A 22,627-nucleotide genomic window follows, 5' to 3' on the forward strand; every position below is an offset into this window, starting at 1 on the left:
GCTCTCCTTCCTTCCCCCAGCTTTGGGGGAGAAGAAAATGGCAAAGCAGCACAAAACAACAGTGCAATGCCCAGCAAATACAAACAGTTTGGCATTCCAGCTGCACTGAACAGCAGCATCTCCACAGCACCCACCTACTAGACTGCACATCAAGATGTACAGCTGGAAAACATCGTATCTACTTAGAAGCCTGCGTAACAGTAGGAAAAACATACCGACAGTTTGAAGTAGTGGAATCATATGAAAGGAAATTGCCCATTAAAAACCACATACAACCGTGCTGAGAGGGAAAAAGTTTATTGGTCCTTCAGATTTTCAATGATTGCTTGCCTTATGTTCAGCAAATTCATTCAAATATTACATACAAAGGATATCTTTTCCTTCATTTGCAATGTTAGAGCTAGCTTAACATTCGGTAGAAATGTACGAAATAAAGGCAAAAAAAAAGAAATCTTAAAATTATTAGTGAAATACATAGTTATTTTTTTCCTATTTCAGCGAAACATTTGCAAAGAACTGGGTTCTGTGCTCAGTACCCATCTTCCATAAAGATGGCTCTAGCATACTCACAGAAGGCACTTGGAATTCCTGGAAGCTGGGGTGTCAGGAAGAGGGGGGACCCACTATCGCTTGGATAACAATACGCTCATTTTTAATAAGTGCAATACTAGTATAAATTCAAACAGCCTCAAAGCGTTAAGATACAAAAACTTAGCTAGACATGCTAACTGCAGGGCTGCAAAGCTGAAGTACAACAAATCCTTCGTGTCGCTGTCCCCATTAGTCATCATCTCCACCACAGAGGAGCAGGAGCGCTTTCCTGTAGTCCCCAGATGTATCTTTCTGTTAATATAACAGACCAGTCACCGTGAGTCATAACCACAGAAACGCGAAGAATAGCAGCAGCCAAGGAGGACTCCAACAGATTATACTTTTGTCCCGCCCACAGGAAATCCACTTGGATGACTCTCCACTCAGGAATGACGCAAGGAAATTCTCTGGCCCTTATGTTAGAGTTCTATTTACACAGACGGACTTTCAGAAACACAAAAAGCCTCCAAAAGCTGTACTAGAACCGAGCTACCCACTGCACATTAGAATGCATTCATCTGCAAGGGCGAAAGTGGAAAGAAAGGAGAAGCCCAAAGCAGCATCACAAGCAGCCACCTTTCAACGTGCAAAGTGAACCTGCCCTCACTTAGAAAGGCCCCAGCCCTGCTCCCTGAGGGACAGTGTCAAAAGCCACACCACCCAGTCTAATTAAGAGAGCATAACGTCAGGACTAGTAACAGAAAATTGTAAAAAGCAGCATTCAAATATTAAAAGTAAACCAAAATACTCCCCAAAAACTACTAGGGGAAAAAGAAACATTTTGGCTTCAACTTTGTGGCAACAGCTGGCTCTGGATTTCTTGCAGGCTCTTTCCCTCCCTCCTCCTTCCCATCCACTCAAAGGAGATTATGATTCAGAGCGATTCCACAGTGAAATGCTTTCCACTTTGAAATGGTGCAAAAGGTTCCACACCACAATCCAAGATTTAAACCTCAACCTCGTGATAATTCAGACTCCTAATCCTAGTGTTATTTCTCCGGAGCCAGCACCCTCTCTGAAGCACTGAAAATCAGAAGGAACCCAGAGAAGAAAAAGGAAATGAAGCAGGAGCTAAAAATGGTGTATGAGTAATTGTCATTTCAGAAAACCACATCTGCTCTCCTAGTGAGCACTGGAAAGAAACTGAGCTTTTCATAGGAAGCATCCCAACTTAAATAGGTGGTACTTCACAAAACTGCAGACCAGTCAGCACTGCTCTCTGAGTACACTGTGTTGTCCGTGCCCCCTTCCATAAAAACAAACAGTGGCAACAACGTCATCTCAACTACCCCCGTTTTCCCTGACAACAGAACCATAATTTTACCTGAATCATTTGATGCAATGATTTTGCAAAATTCTTTCTGAGTTCTTTTCTAATATCCAACAGATCAATTTCGCTTCTTGAAACCATTACTCTGATCAAGGTATCATCATCAGTGCCAGCTCCCTAAAGAGAGAAGTTTAATATCAAAACACAAGTTTGTTCTGGACAGATGCTGTAGCAAAACAAACACCAACAACCAGAGTGCAACACGAAAGCACCAAGTGCAACAAGTGGTGTCTCAAAAAACTCCAGCACTACATTTCTACTCCAAAGCAGAGAACATCTGGGATGGAATCACAAGACATTCACGCTGCAATGTGGAGAACAGGACGGACCATGCAAGGTGCTCTAATGCCTGGACTTCTGTGAAGTGCCGTATGGTCAGACCTCTTATTGCATGTTTCATCTCACAAGCGTCAACTGTCAACAGCCATATAAACTTAAAATAATCCGGTTCCAAGATGACACAGTAGCGTATCTGATCAGCACAATCAGAATCACATGCAAATCACCATTTCAGTGTAGTCTGAGACTGCAGAACTACGGTCCATTCAGGAACTGGGAACATAAATCCTAGCAGCGACTAATACAAAGCACGTAACAGCTTACAGCAAGACACAGGCAGAGCAACTCATTCCACAAATTACCCAGCTGTTCATCACAAAGGCAAACTTTACAAACCTTTTCCAACCACGCAAACACGCTCCGCTCTTTCATCCATCTTTATTGCTTTAAACATTTGCAGTTCCTGTGCTGGCGGGCTGTCCCAGACCAACATCCCGGCCCCTCCTGCCCAGACAAGCCCGACTCCACACAAGCTGAAGCAATAGGAATTCGCACGCCCTGACCTGCTAATGCATCTCAAGGAAGGACTGGCAGAGCCCTCACGATCGTCTTCAGCCTAACGTCCAGGGTCACTCAAGCCTTCGACTGGCTGCAATATTCTTGGGTTACATCTAAAAACGCCCTAAAGCTGCTCAAAAGTTAGGCCGTGAGTCCAGTAGTTTCCGAGTAGGATTTGACATTGGGATCTGGTAAAAGCCAGGCTCTGCCCCATCTAATCACTAAAGCAAATCCTGCGCGTTGTAGAACTGTGTCATGCCAAACAGATTAATCAGAAGTACAAAATCATGATCTTTCTTATCTGAAGTGCCTAATGATTTTTATTTATATCAAAAAAAATAATTGGGGATCTCACCAGCAGACATTAATCAGGTCCCTCATAATAGAAATGTAGAAGATTCTAAAACCTACAGGAAAAGGTTTTCTATTGCATTATTTAAAAATAACTAAAAAAAAAAAAAAAGATAAATAAGGAAAAAATAATCCTCCTCATACACCTTTGAGCATGCTAGTATAATATTTTGTATTTTCCATATGAACCTTATTTTACACTGATGTTTATAAAAGCAGTAAAGCAGCTTTTAAAAATTAAGCTATCGTTTCATCTCTTTGCACTAATTCTCATGCTGACACCTCAGCAGAACAGTGAATCTGGTGACACACGTACTTCAGTGTTTTTCAGCAAGGGGAAGAGAGGAATTCTTCAGGGAAGCTGATAATTTGCCTGAAAACAATAGACTACCTACTTCAGTTTTCATTAATATTAGCCACTGTGAGTTAAAAGTACAGGTTTCCCTGCTTATCTGTTCCGATCCAAGAGAAGGCGAAGCCAACAGGAACACAGCTGTGTCGCTGATGGGATTCCCCTGCAGAATCTTTTGTGGCCGTTTAAGCCTCTTTCCTTTTTCTGACGAGTTTCTTTTCCTTCTCAAAAAGGGATGGAAAAATCATCCAAATGTGTTTCAAAGCTAACTACACCTTCAGTCTGTAAATACTCATTGCCAAAACAAACAGCGCTAAATCTGCACAATCTGCAATTTAGTTTTTGGTCATCTTTACTTCCTCAGTACATCCACTACCTAAAGGCTGTGGGCTTTATTTAGCTGAAGGTGCCTGGTGGATCTAGCCAGATGTTTTCCAGCGTAACAAGACCAGATCTAAAAACAGCTGAGGACACTGATGTTTCCTGTAAAAGATTTATGGTCTGACAAACTTACGACAAACTCAAAGTAAAGTTTATTAATCATTTGTATCCTCTGCGTTCCCCAAACCTTTTACAGATGCTTAGGGATACAGTGTCCTGCTGGCATTTCCGGTGAAAGAAGAAATGAAGAACAAGTGAAAGGGAGAGGAACTGCAGCCAGGGGAGATGGAAAATGACGTACGGAAAACACGTACGTACCTTCATGGAATAATACAGAGTCTCGGCAAAATAGGCAGGCACGCTTCGGACGCATTTCACTGAAAAAAGGCAAAGAATTAAATTACTGATTGTTATTCAATACAGGAGAATCTCATGCTGTCCAAAGTGTGTGTTACTGGATTATTCTCTCCAATTAAGTGTACAGCTGCCAGCTAGTCCGCTCCCCTGCTACAACTCTTCAGGTTCTAGGAGTCAGAATGCACCATGTATTTCTAACAGAAAAGAGACTTTGCTAGTCAAATTCTACTCCCAGTTACAGATCTACTATGGCATTATCCTAAATGAGATGCCAGGAACACAAATGAAGGCAGAGTTTTGTCTCGCTTTCTGACAGAGGCGCACACGACCAAAAAGAATGCAGTTCACCCCCACCCTCTGCCCCACTTGCCCCCAACATCTCCCCATCTATTAAAGGAAGAATAAAGGCCTATTCTCTAAATACAAAAATAGATTAACTTTTAAAAGGAACCATGTTTTCATGCCACTTCCTAGAACAACTGCAGTTTAAGGAGGCGTGGGAGTAAATGAAGAAGGTCAGTTCTAGATCTGTTAAGACTTAATTACCAACTGCCAAAAGCAGCTTCTCCAGATCACCAGAGGTTTCGCGGTCGATGGTCTCTTCAATTTGAAAGCCGGAAATAGTCATGTATTTGTCAAACACTGCAAACAGAAAGCGTGCTTAGTCGCCTGTCTAGCCAGCGTTTCTCCCAGTATGCTCCTCAGCCCAGGTTAACGCCACCTGTATCTCATTATCCACCAGTTAAACGCTACTGTCCACTCATTCTCCCCTCTGTCCTATTTGAAATGACCCATTTCCTACCAGATTGCTACTGTACAACAAGTTCCTGTACCTGGGGAGGAACAACCTCATGCACCAGCACATGCTGGGGGGTCAACCAGCTGGAAAGCAGCTTTGCAGAACAGGAGCCGCGGGCCTGGTGGACACCAAGTTGAACGTGAGGCAGCCATGCGCCCTGGTGGCAAAGATACTGTGTCCAGTTCTGGGCTCCCCAGCAGAAAAGAGATATGGAGCAACTGAAGTGAGCCCAGTGAAGGGCCACTAAGATGATTAAGGGACTGGAGTATCTCTCCTCAACAGAAAGGCTGAGAGAGCTGGGACTGTTCAGCCTAGCGACTGTTCAGCCAGGGTGTAACTATCATTCAGCCTGAATCTAAGACCTTGTCTATACTGGGCTACTGCAACAAATTAACTTCACACAAACTGGCCTAGCGGCAGTCTGTTCAAGTCTGTGCTCATGAATATCGGTAAGACCTGAGTTTCCTACGAAATCATACATTGCCAACATGCTAGGTAAACGTCGGGTGCATCAAAACAAACTTTAGGATTACTTTAATGCAAATAATGGTAAAAAACTAAACAGTAAAATCACAAATCAAATTACCTTTGAAAATCCAAATGAATCCAAAGATTCAAAAAGGAAAACAAAAAAGACTGGAGAACCCAAGCAGAACATACTGGTCCTTATTTCCGATGGCCTAAGCAGCTCAGTAAAAGAGACTTACGAATCGGTAAGGAGCAGGGAAAAAAAAAATCATGGTCTCTTTATTAACAGCTAATAAAATATAAACCTATAAAAGGGTTGACCTTCTCAGGGCTGGTTCTCCATCAGATTATGATGACTCAGACTCTCAGCATCACTTCTACTGCCGCGTCATCTTTCAAAAGGGGGAAAAAAACAACCCACACCAAAAAAGCATCCAGAAATGAACACCCCAGCTGTTCCTCAGATCTATTGCACCACTTCCTTCAAGTAGGAGACCACCATTGCTCGAGGGGAACTGAATTACAGGAAACAAAAACAAATTTATTAAGAAGAGGGAAGAGGTGATTAAAGATTTCTGGGCTTGACAAATGCGGTACCAGAAACAACTTTTCTACCATCAGCTGGGTAACACTGAGACCGCGGACAGAAGTTTTCAAGCATACATGAACCGTACCACCTACCCCTCCTCAAATGGGAAATGCTTCGGGTTCCCAAGATGGTGATGAACTTTTCTTCATCTGTTCCCCACTTCAGCTCCCCAGCTCTAAACAAAACCTGTTGTAAATTCAAAAGATTAAAACAACAGCATTTGCTATGTGTCCACATACCCTCTCGAAAAGCTCTATTTGTCTCATGCTAAGTAGCATTAAACTTACTACCAAGCTATAGCTGGAGGGAAAAAAAATGAAATAAAGTTGCCAAGTAGTGAACTGACTTTAGAAAGAAATAAATGATAAATTCTGAAATCAACTGTGAAAGCATCTACGTGACTAATACTGCTTACGCCTCTAAAATTGACTGTGCGCATAGTCTCGTTCATAAGCCTCAAGTTTTCTGAAACTGTGATAATGCAGGAGATAAAATCCATTCCCAGTATTGCTTTTTGGGTTTTTTTTCCTTCCCCCTTTGTAAATCAGACTAGAAAAGCTTTATTACACGATGACTCATATCAACGGGAGAACCATGCTAACTTGGCCTAGGAGGACGTTTTCCAAACAGGAGGGGAAGATGGATTTAAAAGCTCTCGGAAACAGGACTCACAGGCTGCTGAATTCTTAGCCATATGAAACAGGATCATTAACAGATTTTAATCGTTTTAGCACATTTGTTGCTCTTCAGGCAAGTCTTTCTTCAATGCAGAAAATGGGCCATTAGCAGAATTTAGGAAAGTAAGGCACTTTTAAAAGTTGGAATAAGCAACAGGAGGGAGGAAAAAAAAAAAAAAAAATCAGAAAATGAAATCAGTTCTTTTTCCTGACACTCAGAAGCTTTCTTTCAGATTGTTGCTAAACACCATGTAAGAAGAAAAGTTTATACATATTGTAGTATATAGTATTTTTTCCTCCCTCTTCAGTGAGCAGAGGACAGGCAAACAGGTTGCCGCCGATATTCATGTAATCGAGTATTTCTTAGAAAAATCCCCACAACCACATCTTCTGCGCAGCAATGCTGTTGGTCACCTGTCTGTCCATACTGTAAAACCTGAATGGGATGTTACAAGTTTACTATTTCTGTTTGTCCCACAATCCTGTTGAACACATATTTGTGACTGCTGCATGCTCTTACTAATATTAACAGTACCAAGTACAAAAAAGTAGGAGGGAAAAAATTAAAAATTACCACCAAAATGTAAAAATTTATCTAATCCTTCCCTGAATATCATACTAATCAAGAAAAACACTGGGAAGCCAAAAATAGCCTTACATCTGCAGAGCCACATACCTCAATTCTGACCATCTGTACCTGGCAATAACGATTAGAAAATTCTCTGAATCGGTTCCAGCTATGTTAGATGTGGAATGTACAGGTATCAGCAGAGACAAATGCGACAGAACACTTCTCTGTTTGGGTCCCAGCTCAGGCCAAACGTACGTAACAAACCATTTAGAAAGCCATGACTTTTTTTACAGTTAGATATCATGCCTCCTAAATTTAGATGCTCATTAAAATAAATTAAAGAGTCCAAAAGGAATTTATCCACCTGCCAAGGCCTGCAGTGCATGGGTTTCTTCAATTATGTAAGCCCAGCTAAAGCCACGACTGACAGCATTTCATGAAACAGTCTAATTTGTGAGTCAAACACTTGTCTCGCTAAATTTCAAGCAATTAATTTTAATAGCAAAAGAACAATGCTTTCTGAATTTACATAACAAAGGACAGGCCTGTGCCAACAGACTACATTTTGCTGCTATCAGGAGAATGTTTTATTGATCTGGTGTTCTGCTTTTCCTCCCTGTCACCTTGAACAACCCATATATTTTCTTCCATCTCAACTGACAATTTACGGGAGGAAAATGTGTAGCCCAGTTATCTGAGATAACCCAGAAGAAACATACATTAAATGAGTTCTGTAATCAAATCGCTGAACTATTGACCATCACTACAATGAACAAAGCCAGCAGCATCCAGCAAGAGACTGCATCAAGGACACCAGTTCACTGCTGGTATTCCTTTTCCTGTCTAGAGCACAGGTTCAGCGATCAGTGGCAATGTCATGGAGAATACTTGCAAAGGGCAACACCTGAGTGCCTAGAAACTCTTCAGAGGCAGTTCTTAGATTGCCATTTGGTTACAGCAAAGCAGAATATTTGGTATATTTCCCCTTTTTAGCATTTCCCTCACCAAACAGCATTCACATTTCCCTACAACATGTGCATGACACATATGTGAGGACTGAATTCAGAGACAAGTTCAAGAAAGATGTTAAAGAACAAACTGTTAACAGCTCTGAGTTTTCCAGTAGTGAGTCTCTCAGCATCGCAAAGCGTCAGCAATCATAACTCTCTCTTCCAGAGATCTAATCACTGTTCCGTTCAGGCACCTCATTAAGTAATATGCAAAAGAGAGGCTTTACGCTGAAACATGACAGTGCCAAGATTCTTGATCCCGGTGCTTACAGCTTTGATATTTCTTTTCTCCAGAATGTATAAAAGCACAGGAAAATGTATTATGAAACAGACACAGAGAACTCTGACAATTTCTTTCTCACATTTGAGTTCAGGTGTATATTCTCTTTGCAATATAACTTGTAGAAATGCCCCAAACCTCAAGTCATTCACCCACCTGAGCATCCTGCTCAACAAGACCGTCATCAACTTTGCCGTCAGGATCCCTATTTGCCTAAAGAGAATTTTAAAAAGTTGTTAAACTGAAGAATCAAAAGTTCAATCAAAAAACAACTTATCTGTTATACTGAGCCTGTAAAAGTTACTGCGAGAAGTCAACTGCTAATGCATCTTATCCAAAATCATCTTATTTTTCCTTTCTGCTTGCATATGTCTTCATGAAATAAATATTCTCTCCTCATATTGCCTTCAAAACCCCACGTAGCAGGCATTCTGCTGTACTCATGAGATCACAGAAGTTTTTCAATTCAGTAATGCGGAAACGACCCACAAGAGAGCTCAAGACTGACCCTGCAAGTCAGGGGAAGTGACTCAGCTTCAGAAGCAATTCTGCCTATCACCAGGTCTATCTAGAATCCCAGCTGAGTAAGCAGAAAGTGACAAACGTACATCAGACAGGAAAACAGAGTTGAAAATCATACGCGTGTGCCTGCATACAGAGACACTGACCTGCAGTAGGACCACCAGCAGTCTCTGAAAATAGCCTGATGTTTCTCCTGTGATCTTATCCTCCAAGTTGGCCTCATACTCTGCAAGAGAGCAATACTCATTCACCACCTTACATACTTCCTCACCGTTTTCAGGAGAAAGCAAGGAAAAGCAAAAAAATTATATGACTCACAGCTTTGAGTTTATCAGAAACAGCTTCAACAACAAGGACATATTCTGCTTCCACTTATAACCTAACATTATTGTAAAAGAGGGTAAAAAATAGCATCTCACACCCAGTATCAGGAGTAGATTACTGAAAGTGTTTCTAAATAAAAGGTGACATGCAAAGATTCAGCTCTTTAAGAAACTAAAGAGCATACAGATCTGGAGGGTATGCTAAAATATGGCAGTCTCACAACTGTACAACAACTGTGAGCCCAGAAAAATCTAGCACTAATAAATTTTGGACATATCCAGCAGTTCACAGATTGACCTTATTTGAAAGATGAGCTAAAACCATACTAAGAGAACTGTTCTGAGACCCTAGAACTTTATTTTATACAGAACTTTACCTTTCAGATAAACTTGTTTAATATTCCGCACTTCCGCAGGTGTTCTGGAGGCAAGAATTTCAGTCAACACTTTCTCATTGGTTCCTGCTCCCTGCAGGGGTGCAAGGATAAGTCAGTCGATAGAACAACAAAAAGAAAACAGGAATTCCCTTCGATAATCAAAAGCAAGCATCAGCTTATACACTTGGACCAAGTAAAGAAAAATTATTTTCTTCTTTCTAGTATACTGTAGAAAGAATTTCTTCCCGTTCCAGCTTGACTGTTTTCAAAACCAAGCCAACACTTAATAAAGGCTCGCTACTGCAGGATTCAGGTGAGCCCTTCCATGTTCAAGCACACCCAGACATCCCGCCGTTCTTCACTGTTACAGGCAATGACATCAAGGTAAGTGAACGACCAGAGAAAGTCTCCAAGGTAGCTGTCGTTCATATAGAGTCTTTCATCAGGGGGTACACAGATAAACAGAGCCACCCAGCAATGATCCTTGAATTGTGCTATGTTAAACTCACCCTCTCTTCCACTGCAAACACATTTCACAACAGAATTGCGAACCCAGCTAGTTTAAGCTGCTGCACTCTAATTACAGCAGGCACAGACGCTCTTCACTTCTACAAGGACAAAATTTACAAAAGCCAAGCCAATATCTTGTTTCACAAGTCTCAGTCTGCTTTGCCTGTAAGAATAACGCAAAGCTCTCTGTGCTTCCAAAGGAGTCATTTCACAAAAGCCAGGCTGAAATACAAAGCTTTGTATTTCTTGCTTCAGCCTGTTACTTACAACCTCTCCTGCAAGGAAAATCCGCTAACTAACTGCATACAAAGATATCTAAAATACAAATCTGCCAGGTTACACGCAATAACTTTCAAAATACAGATTGTTTCAGGAACATGCCTACTCAACAAGTGAGGCAGGCACAGTTATATTAGCTTTTATCTAAGCAGCAGCAGTGAAAATTGACAGGATAATCTTAAGCACAGACTTAATGCTCTTAGCTGAGTTGTTATCTTGCAGTGATGTCTCTGCTATCGCATTTTCTTTACTGTTCTTACCCACCTCAGCTGAACTGCAACTAGTAGTGACATATTTTCCTGTGCAGACACACTCTCTGAAATCCTGTGATCTTGTGTTTAACATATTTTTTTTGTAAGTGACAAGAACAAAACCACTCTTGTTTCACTATCTCTATTTCCCCCCCCACACTCATCTGTTCTGTCATTTCCTTGTCGGTCTTCGACTCCTAAGTCAACAAGAGGAGCTCAGGAACACATTTTTTTCTTTTAGTCAACAAGGCCTTTATCAATTTCTTTGTCAGGTGCCATCTCCCCTTCCCCCACTGCATATAAAGACACTACAGAAAATTTCCAGGATTAAAGTTTCTGTTGTCTGAGCTACTGTTTGGTGGGTCATGAGTTCACGAGCGCTAGCTTGCACAGTTGACTAAAGCCTACACATTAACCAGCTGGTCATCGAGGACCTTGGGAGTTTACGTGGAAGTGTCACCCAACCAAGCACTACCTGACAGTAGTCAAGTTCAGAGTCCTCTATTTAGTCAACAGGTTCTGTGAATAACCCAGGGACATCCATTTCCTGAATTTCCATAGGCTGATGAGATCAGACAGGTGTAATTAAGGGGGGGGAACCAAAAAACCACAACACAACAAAATAGGACCACATAGAAGGAAACACAGCAAAATATCTACACATACAGATTGTAAATTGTTTGTTTACCTGGTCTTCCCTGAAAGACACTAAATGCTAAAGAGAAATTTTAGAAAGGTAACACAGAGGGCTATCAGCTCTTCCCCCTCTATTAGTGGAGGTAGCTTTTAGAACACGTTCAATAATGTAGGTAGTACCTGCTCGTAATTTTGGTCGACACCAGTTTACACAAGTACGCTAACTCATCAATTTTCAAGTTGCACAGTATCCATCAGGGACAAAACACTCTTTAGCTTAAATAACAGTCAAGAAGAGACATACAAATCACACTTCAACAAAATGCCTTGAACTGATTTGCAGCCTACGCACACAGCTGCACAGCTATGAAACCTAAGCTGCTCACAGCAGAAAAATCTAGTGCCCACTGGACCTCAGCGCTGCACTTTAGCAGCAAAAAGAATTCAAAAGCAACATAGAATCATAGAATGGTTAGCGTTGGAAGGGACCTTCAAAGGTCATCTAGTCCAACCCCCCTGCAAGGAGCAGGGACATCCCTGACTAGGTCAGGTTGCTCAGAGCCTCATCCAGCCTGGCCTTGAACGTTTCCAGGGATGGGGCATCCACCACCTTTCTGGGAAACCTGTTCCAGTGTTCTATAACTCGCATCGTAAAAATTTTTTTCCTAATTTCTAATCTAAATCTACCCCCCTCTATTTTAAAACCATTACCTCTCGTCCTATCGCAACAGGCCCTACTAAACAGCCTTTCCCCATCTTTCTTGTAGGCCCCCTTGAGGCACTGGAAGACCGCTATCGGGGCTCCCCGGAGCCTCCTCTTCTGCAGGCTGAACAGCCCCAACTCTCTCAGCCTGTCTTCATAAGAGAGGTGCTCCAGCCCTTTTATCATCTTCGTGGCCCTTCTCTGGACCTTGTCCAACTTCTCCATGTCCTTCTTATGCTGGGGGCTCCAGAACTGGACACAGTACTCCAGGTGGGGTCTCACCAGGGCAGAGTAGAGGGGGAGAATCACCTCCCTCGACCTGCTGGCCACACTCCTCTTGATGCAGCCCAGGATGCGGTTGGCCTTCTGGGCTGCAAGGGCGCATTGCCTGCTCATGTTAAGCTTCTCATCCACCAGCACTACCAGCACATCATCTCATTGTACTGAATCAGACGGAAGAAGTCTTACACTACATAGATATAAATCTGCATCTACAGCGACACTTTTCTCTTAAGATTACATAGTTTCTCATGAAAATAATTTCACATTAAAATTATACAGGTTAGATTTCTAAGCCAGGTCTAATGAATTATTAGGACGAATAAGAAACCAGACAATAACATGGCATTGGCTATAATAGTAGGTGTTAGCATAACATTCCTAATTTAAAAAAAAAAAAGTCTACTTCTATTTGCATTCGTCTTACTAACCAAAAGTTCATTCCAAAGAAAAAAAAACAATGAAAAGAGCAACAAACATTTCACGTAACGTATTCATTCCCTTCCCTCACTCTGCTCACCTTGATGGCATGCTTCAGCGCGTGAGCATCAAAAATGTACGTTGGTCTCATCAACGACACCATCAGCGTCTCAAATTTGCCGGTAAGTTCTGATTTCAGGTCATCGACAAGATCCTAACAGAACAAACAGCGCTGTAACAAACAAAGGCTAACCATTTTACATGGATGCAGGTGTGTCTGCAAGCTAGAAGACTGGAGAAACATCAAAAAGCACAAGGGACAGAGCTCTCTGTTTTAATTGCTACCTGAACCAAAACAAATGTAGCCAAATAAGGCAGAATAAAAGGATACATGCGAATTGAAAAACCTGAAACATTGTGGGTTTTTTTTTTTTCAATATAGAAATTCTTTAAACTCCAGTTGTTCACTGCACTTACTATTTGAAACGAAGGTTACCCAGCTAGAATATTAAGGGATACAACAACACTGGAAGAAAGAAACAAGCTGTCTTTCCTTTTAAGTCACTTACAGCTTTATCTACCAGTATATTTGGATTTATTCTCTTTGTCTCTTTTTTGTTTGTTGTATATTCCAACTTAGCCAGCAATTAAGGATATAGAAGGGTGGTGCAGAGGGAGAGACAGCAGCAAAAGTAGATTTTCTTCAAAAGAATCTTTTACAGAGAGCGTGATTAATGTGCCTCACACTTTTAAGTAATCATCACAGGCCACATTCAGCTCATTTCTAGAGCTATTTTTCTTCTTCTCACCCTGCCAAATAAGGTTTTAAAGGCAGATGCAATTTCTTGACGCTGAGCGTTGTTTCTGCTGGTAAGGATCTTCAGAATAGTTTCTTCATCAGTCCCTGAAATTAGGAAAAAAAATAGAGTTACAAGACACTCGAAAAAACAAACAGCAGTGGCACAAATTCTAAAGGCAATGAAAGATGCTACAATCTACTGACAAACACCAGAGGTATTTAAACAAAAAATGTCACCATACCCCAAGCTGAGCTGCCAGGTTTGGTGTTCTGCTGTTGCAAAAAATACAGCTGGAGAACCTGTGTGGTGTTCATTCTCCATCAGTGCTCTGTTCCAGACACTGCTCCCAGCACCTCAGGCATCAGCTATAACACTTAGCCACAGCCAGTGTTCTGCAGAGGAGCCTTGCCTTTGGGCTCACCAAGGGATTTACTTTAGAATAAACAATCTGCCAACTCTCAGCAAAACTCAGTTCAGTAACCCCAAACACCCCAGAGTACAGAAGTGTGGAGCTATTATCCATTTTATACGCAATAATTTGTCAGGTAGCCCTCACAGCGCAGCATCTTACCAACCCTACTGAATTTGCCGACAGCCTGAGATGTATCACATTTCCCTTCTTCTCTTCCTTCTGCCTCCTCCCACAGGCGGCTTCAAAAAAAGTAACCAATTAGGATTTGTTCTCCCAGGGAAGTTCTGGGGCAGAAAGCTACAGTGGGAGAGTGGGAGCTTACAGACCACTTGTTAGTCTATATTCATGCTGTGTGTTTGCATTGTTTGTTTACAGCGACATTCATGTGCTGCGCACTTTCAGACCGAGGGGGCTGGGGCACATTTTCCAAGCACAAAGCTCCTACTATACTGTCACAACTCTCCACAGTTGTTGCCTGTAAATCCAGTCCAGCTTACTGTGCAGTAAAACTCTGTGTACAGGGAAGACTGTGGAGTATCAATTTTTGGCAGGGAATGTGCAAGCTATCCTCTTTCTCGCTTATGCTAACCTAAAAATTAACACCCTTGAGAGCAGCAGAGTCAAAATCAGGACAAGCCCAGACTCCTGCAGTCCTGGGGCAGTCATTCCATGGCATGTAGGTGCACGCCCTACCCTCATCTGCTAATAGAAAAAACAAAACAAAACAAAAACAAAACAAAAAACCACCACCAAAAAACCCAACAAAACAGTCAGAAAGGATGTTTTTAAAGAAGAGAGAGCCCTTTCCTTTTTGTAAAATAATTTTTTCTTACCCATTCCCTTCATGGCCTTACGGAGAGCTTCTGCATCAGCTCTGGCATCAAAAGGAGAGAAGGCTGTCACAGTGCCTCTTGTGTACTAGGACGGGTGAAAAGGGTGGGAGGAAAAGGGAAAAAATCAATGAAATAGAATAGAGCATCTTTCCGTTCTCTACACATGAGCTTGGACTAAGTTTGAATCAGCAGTTCAGAAGACTGTAGCATTTTTCTTGCAACTGTCTGATTAAATAGCAGTCTCTGGGTATTGAAACACAGCTCTCCCTTAAAAGGCACTACAAGGGTTTTACTTAGCAGTACACCAGCTAAGTTAAGTATATTTACTTAATGGTAGCGTGCAGGATCGGTATTTACAATACTGGAGTCTGAACGCAGGAAAAAGACTACAAAATTAACATTTGTTAAAGTAATTTGGGAAATTAATCGCACAAATGATGTATACTAGAAAAGCCGCACAAAGATCCAAGACACATTTGAAAATAAGGGCTTCTTCTCAAGAAAAACCTACTGGAGCTGTCAACCAGTATCACACTGGTTTTCTTCCATCACGTTGCAATAAGACCTACTGAACTCCACAACAGCTTTCCATTTTTCATCATGTTTCTTTTGGCATAACCGACTTCTTACTCAAATGATTCAGCTACATTTCTCATCGTAGTTTACAGCTAAAAAGAAATAACAGTTCAAACATTAGGAGAAAAGATCAGCCCGTTCAAACACAAAAATAATTCCACTAGGTTTCCATAGAACACGGCTCTCTTCAGGGAGTTTCTCTTTGGGTCAAACACAAAAAGATACTCATCATCCTTATGAAAAAGTCTTGCCTTTATTTAAACAGGACAATTCAAGAATCTACATGTGTACAGTACAGTAGTCAATTTATAAACTAGAAGAGTCAAGAAATGGTCAGCCAAAAGGAGAAACAGTTGGGTTTTGGGAATAGGGAGGTTTTTCAAACAGCTGAAGAGGGAAATTTATTGTAAGCATCACTGTACAAAAGTAGTAAACAGTACAGGCAGGGCATTTTTCCACTCTCAAGAAAGAGCATGAAAGGAAGTGCCAAGACACCTACCGAGACCGGCACCAGATTATTTCACAGGCAGCAGAGCCATCTGGCCTCTGCAATACAGCCCTTCCCTCTAGTTAGCAATTTCAGCCACGCAGCGCTTCGGCTTCGAGTCAATGTACTCATCCAAGCCAGGTCAGCCAGAAGAGCACAGCGAGACAAGAGCTGGAGAGTGCTAACCAGACACTGCCCTGAAGCGCTGCTGCCTCTTGGGCCACCTCTATGTTGTTGCCATCAGAGACTCCCTACCTCTCCTGTTGCAGCATCAATGAGTTTGGTTTATCTTCGTGGTATTTCAGCAAATTAGAACACGAAGTATCACAGGGTTTAATAGCAACATCAAACTTCTTTCTGGTAGATTCATTCCAATATCCAGCATGCTTCCGAGGCATGACAATTCCCCCAAAGCATTCTACTTTTCCCATTACAAGCAAGTTTTTAGGCAATACTTCAAATTTAAACACAGCAATATGTACTTAGTGTCATTTTCCTAGCTAATTCCAAAGGCTATAATGAAAAAATCTCAATGCTTTGGGACTCAGTTTTATAAACCAAATTTAATTTGGTAAAACAGATAAAGACTGAAAAGCTTCTGTTCTCCTCCCCCTCTCTTATTATGACCCCAGCCAGCATAGGGTTATTTAAAATCGTACTTCCTGCTGTTTTACTTTGTATCACCTGAACGTAACTAATATTATAGAACTACCACAATTCTCCTTTGGACACGACTGATGGTCAACAGGTCTCAGAGGAAAGAGTTCTTGATCTTAAAGTTAAAGTTTTCCTTTGCTTATCTTGTTACAAGCAAGTGGAATTCCCCTTCACAATTCCTAAGTCTTGTGACAACAGCCTAACATTCCTCTGTGGCTGTTTTAGACAACGTATGTGTGAACACTAAACGCCAGATTAAAACTCTCTCTGTATTATCCTTCTCATTTTTGTTAACTAAGAAGAATCCTTCCATAACCCTGTTTTCTAAAGCACAGTGTGGAACGCCTCAACATACACTAAGCTTGATGAACAGTTCCTGAAATTCTTCTGGTGCAGCTGTAGTTTTAATGAGTTTTCTTGATATCTGGGCATTATTTGCATTCCAGAGCACAACCACAGCAGGTGCTGTAGTGTAAGAAAAGCTCGGATACAGCTTTGTGGGACCGAGTCCATCCTACAGCCCAACTGTTTTCAGAAGCCCCATGTAAGCAGATGGGACACTGTCAACAGTTGGCCCATCACTGGGAAAGTGTCGAGCCATCCCTAACTTTCACATCAGAAGCCTGCTCACCTGGCTTTTTAGAGCACTGCAGTCAGGATACAGCAGGAAATACTCAGGCACACCATGTTTAACAACCACAAATCCATCTAAAACATCCCACTGTCCAGAAGCACCATTAGTAGTTATTCCAGTCCCCGTTTCTCATTGGCAAATTCAATGGACAACGGCAGAAAGCACTGCAGCGATAACAAATTCAGTCCATGGAGGGAAGAGCTGTCTCCTTCCTAAACATGGCACCCTTTGGCCAGAGAAAGAGAGGGCAAGCAGCTGTTCTAAACCACCATCACTGCCTGAACCACTGAAGTCAACTTTCAGTCATGGAGAACCTGACATAGGAGCTACGAACCAGACATTTCTAACAAAACAACGGATCCATACAAAAGAGTTTCTGACAAAAGCCACTCACTTATCAGACAACTCAGCTACAGTGTCAACATTAAGTAGAGTTTAAACTTTATTGAAACAAACTGCTTCTTGCGGATGGATCACAGCATCACAACTGCTACGCCATCCTGACCTAACGGAAAACAGTGAAAGACAACTATTGAACATTTACATACAAACTTGATAACTTTTAGTAGGTGTAAATAAATTATCTTATTTTTAGTATCTCTAAGAACGTTCCTTGCCATTTATGCAAACAGATACACAGTAACACTACAGCCTCATAGGTCATTTTTATTTTGGTGAGTAAGTTCTCCCCCACCCCCCCAAAATGCAAAGCACACCAGTGGAAAGGAGAACGCAAATAATCTTTAAGATAAATCCTTTTGTAACCTGGAGTGATCCCTTACTAAATAGCAACACCCTACACTGGGCAGTAAAACAAAGCAGCACAGCATGCAAGATCTCAACAGAAAGAGTATCACAAGACCGTAACACTCAAAACCTACCCACAGTCTCTTATCTCTGCATTCCCCAGTACACCGACTGTTGCTACCAATCACGTGTAGTGCAAGCACAACCTGAGATTATACACTAGAAGTAAACAGCAGCTTCCATTCTCTCCAGACACCTACCAACGAGACCAATGAAGCCCCTAGATACACAAAACTAGCATGAAGAGAAAAGACAGAGGAAAAAACAAGAAAAAGAAAAGGACTTCAAAGCAAGATACGATCCTGCTTTAGAATTTATGCCCCTCCAAATGAGGAAATGCATGTTCTCCGTTTTTTTTTTTTTTTATTCTGCTCCGGGAAAAATTTGCAGAAGGACATGCAATCTCATCAGGTAAGATGCTTCTAACCAGCACTTCAGAGCTACATTAACTTCTCCCAAGAGAGAACGTTGGCTTCACAATTTGATGTCATGTGGCCACATATCCTGTAAACAGCATTATCTGCAGAAACAATAGCCACTTAATAAGGTTCCTTTTAACTTTTCCCACCAAGTGCACAAAAAGTTTCCCACTCACAGGATCTCACGTTTAGTCACTGTTAAATACAAAGCATTTACTACCAGGAAGGAGGGAGGAAAAAAAAGAAAAAAAGAAAAAAAAAAAGGACCATACTTGAACTGATTCAGACTGCTTCCCAGCTACCCTTGATCTGCACCCACTCCCACAGATGAAGAGCTGCCCCCTTTCATGATGCTGCTCTGCAGCAACAAAAATTTGCCACTGGAAAGCCCGGTGTCTAGTGCAGAAAAGGTGGCATCTGACTTTTTTAAAGCAGTCACCTGTTTTCAAGACGGCACAGGTAAATTGTGGACTGGTAAGAATGGAAATGGAGGATGTTTTCCGGCACACAGGTTGACAAACAGAGAAGACATGCTGTTTTCACAAGAGAGAAGAGCACCCAGAAGGTCACATGCTAGAACAAATGAAAGACTGCCTTCGGATTTCTTAGAGAAGAACAGACATCTTGCAGATAAAGCACAACACAGTGTTCACTGGTAAATCAAAAGCCTTTACAGCCACTGAAGGCCACATAGAGATGACAGTTCAAACTGTGCTTTAAAACTAACATCATATAAAAAAAATATAATTATTTCACGACATCCTTACCAAAATTTCTAGATCAGCAGGACGTAAATTACATTGCGAGTGGGTGAAAATACGATGCAAATGCACAGCCATAAAGATGCCTCTACAAAAGATCTCTCTAAGTTTAGCAATACTTCAGATTGTCCACTTAAATGGAAGGAGCAAGCTCTGGTCAGCAGACTGTATTCACATCTGCCCCACTAAATTTAAACTTCTGACAAAAAAAAAAACAGAATTACACAACATCTGCGTTGAACTCTGAGTCAGTATACCATGGAGATCCCAAAGAGGGAGAGGAGCAAGCAACAGTAACGCAAGAACCAGTGCAGGGACCTTTGCAAAAACACTCTAAGAACCTGTCCTCACAAGCAATCTCAAAGCCAAAGAGCTGCCCTGGACCTGATTCTGAAAAAGCGTGTGCACTCTGAAATGGGAGACAATCATCTGAAGCGCTACTGGCAGTCAGTTACGCTATTCCTGTGCTCCAGGTCACACGTGCACGTTGGCAGAACAGGAACTCCAGATACAGCAGCCACACCTTCACCGGCAGCAGGCAATCCTTTCCCGGCAGTTTAAAAATGGATACACAAAATGCTCCCAACTTTACATTCACAGAAAACTTTAGGAGTAGCAGACTAAAATAGACCAGTCCACAGCATGCAAGCAATAAATATTCTTGCTGCTTTCTTTCCAGGTTTCTGAATCAGCACACATTGGGTAGCACTTCTAAGGCAGCTAATTCATCAAGCAGGAAGAGATCGCACCACGCACATCTGTGCATTAACAAAGAGCACTACACACCCAGATGTGTGAGCAAAGGCAGATTGTTAGGGCAGCGGTGTCCCTCCAATGAAAGCAGATCAACACAGGTATGGAGAGACCAGTCTGCAGAGCATATTACGGTATGCTGTAGTTTTCCCACAAAATGAATGAAGCTTTTTGTCCTGGACATGGAACACACAACTTTGGAAAATAAAAAAATCTTCCCATAACTAAGAACAAACACTTCAGTGACTAAGACTCTAAAGATAACTTACCTTCTTCAAAGGTTTTATTCTTCAGTGATTTATCTAGACTAAATTGGACTTCAGTACACTGTGCTGTGCAGTTGAACTCTGAAACTTTACTTTTACGCATAACTAACTACTGTCAATTGGTGCTCAACATTTCATGATTGATAGCCATTTTCATTTCTCACTGCTACTTCATGGCTCAACAAAATTTAGAACAGACACTTGCCACAAGGCAAGTTTTTATTGTTTTATATTGTTTTTATTTTTGCAAAATGAATTACAGGCTACAAAGCTTTAACACTCCCAGTCTTTTGTGGCTACGTAATCACAGAGGCAGAGAATACTACTGAAGCAGAAAGCAGCCCTCTGAACATGAAAATTGGAGGACAAAGCCCACCTAGTAGAAGACTTCATCATTCCAATGACTTGAACCTACCACTATCCACCACAGTTCGTAACCCAGCACCAAGTGTTACCTCAGGTAGCAGAAAATTCTGCTATGTGAAGACAATAGTAACTGGTTTGCACTAGAGAAGAAAAATATTCCTTTTCAAAGATCAAGAATTAAAGTCTGTGTCTCTGTGGAATAGACAAGAGAACTAATCATTCCACTCATTAAGTCCAAATAATGAAACTACTACTACATTTCTGTGCAATCACCCTGACTCTTTGTGATGGCTTTCACATCCTACAGCAGTATAAAATCCATTAAACTCTTATTTTACTTTCCAGACGAGATGCATTTGGTGCAACTATACAAAGAAACACTGGAATCTGCCCTATTTTCCAAGCCTTGATCCAGGCTTAAATGAAACAGCAGTGACAGAAGGGCTGCAAAGGAAAAAAAAAATAGCAGACAAAGTACTGTGCGATAGTTGCAAGGCTTCCAGAAAAACTAACTTAGGTAGGGGAAAGTTGGGGATGGGAGTACTGAGCCTCCACGGGGCACAGCCACGGTGGTTTGGTTTTTTTTTTTCCTCCTTCTTCCTCCAGTGGAAGCAGCCTCCACCCAGGCACAATATAAACACACAGTACTGAAAACTTGGCTAAATTAGTGGAAACTGGAGAAAAAAAAAAAAAAAGAAAAGTTGCGCCTGACGTGCCCCTCACATGATGAACTGCTGTCCCTCGCCCCGTCCCCCTCCCTCCGCGTCTCCCCAGCCTCGGGGATGGGTTCATTTAAGGAAGATTGAAAATAAATCAGTAAAATAAAGGAGTAAAAGTAAGGAGAGAGACAAGATGAGGATGTCCCGGGGCCGGGCAGGGGCGAGCCCGCCGCCCGCCTCACCTTCGCCATGGCTGGGATCCGCCGGGCCGGGGCCAAGTCCGAGTCTGCGAAGAGAGAGAAGCGACAGTGAGCGTCCGGCCCGGGCCTTCTCCCCTCCCCGCACCCCTCTCTGCGGGGCAGCGCCCTCACCGCAATCCGCTCCGCCGAGCCGCCGCCGCCCAGAGCTGCCGGGAGCAGTGAGGAAGCAAGCAGAGAGAGGGAGGGAGGGAGGCCTCAGCCGGGGGCCGGGCCAGGCCCCACCCCGGGCCCGCCTGGAGGGAAGGGCGGCGGTTTCGCCTCGCCAGGGCCACGGGGGCTCTGAGGGCGTTTGGGCAGCCCGGCTGGGGAGGGCAGGGGCCGGCCGCTGAGGGGGCACTGCCCGCAGGCCTGAGGGCGTCTGGCCCCCAGGAGTAAACGGGGAAGAAGCAAGGAGAAAATCTTGTAAAGCCAAATAAAGCTGATGTTGGACCGGAGTGCAAGGGCTGTAGCTCTAGACCATCAGCACAGTAAGCATTTTGGGTGATGATAACCTTCTCAGCATCTTACAGCGGGACCCTTCCACTGACCCAGAAAATACATCCAGTTTGGGAGAGCAACCAGGATGCAGCTCGCACGACTATTCAGCAAACATTTTTCGTCTAAAGCTGAAGACTTGCTCCCTCAGCCATGCAAACGCAATCCAGCTGTGTGTCAGATGAAAGGAGGAAAAGAGATGCAACACAAATGGAATTTAGCATCTTTGCCAAAATAAAACATGAACATCACCTCACTACAGGAGCATTTTAACATGTAACGCTCGCTTCTGCCTTAAAGTTACTTGTGTTCACCGCAGAAAACACCAGCAGAAATGCAGATCGTGATGTAAATTTAAATATTTTGTCCATCATTTCTTGTTGCCCCAGAAGTGCACATACAAAAACGGCAAAAACAAGAGATCCACCCAGCTGGCTTCCTTTGCAGGACTGAGGATCAAATGGTTTGCCAAAATGTCCTGATTTAAATTATTAAAGTCTAATTTGAATCTAATCCACTGAAGTGCCATTCCACACATACTTAAAAGACGCATGCAGCGAGTAGTGAGCT

The 22,627-nt window shown here is 42.3% G+C and overlaps 1 protein-coding gene across 1 annotated transcript; it reads right to left on the reverse strand.

Annotated features, from left to right (window-relative positions):
• Positions 1-281: 281 nt before the first annotated feature.
• ANXA5 (annexin A5) lies at positions 282-21,770 on the reverse strand. The gene is made up of 13 exons (XM_086747417.1): positions 21,695-21,770; positions 21,566-21,609; positions 14,939-15,023; positions 13,703-13,797; positions 12,994-13,107; positions 9,816-9,906; positions 9,262-9,341; positions 8,750-8,806; positions 6,148-6,241; positions 4,746-4,841; positions 4,161-4,219; positions 1,916-2,038; positions 282-843 (listed from the first exon to the last, which is right to left on the reverse strand). Exons 2-13 carry the CDS (start codon positions 21,572-21,574, stop codon positions 781-783), a joined length of 966 nt encoding a protein of 321 aa, XP_086603543.1. The 5' UTR covers positions 21,575-21,609; positions 21,695-21,770; the 3' UTR covers positions 282-780.
• Positions 21,771-22,627: the final 857 nt, after the last annotated feature.

This window comes from Chlamydotis macqueenii, chromosome 4, assembly GCF_036417535.1.
Source record: "Chlamydotis macqueenii isolate bChlMac1 chromosome 4, bChlMac1.mat, whole genome shotgun sequence".
NCBI lineage: Eukaryota > Metazoa > Chordata > Aves > Otidiformes > Otididae > Chlamydotis > Chlamydotis macqueenii.

Coding starts and splice junctions, on each gene's coding strand:
- ANXA5 (XM_086747417.1), bottom strand. Junction 13,798..14,938: donor TAAGGCCATGAAGGGAATGG/GTAAGAAAAAAT, acceptor TCCTAATTTCAG/GGACTGATGAAGAAACTATT. Junction 9,907..12,993: donor CGCTGAAGCATGCCATCAAG/GTGAGCAGAGTG, acceptor GCACCCCTGCAG/GGAGCAGGAACCAATGAGAA.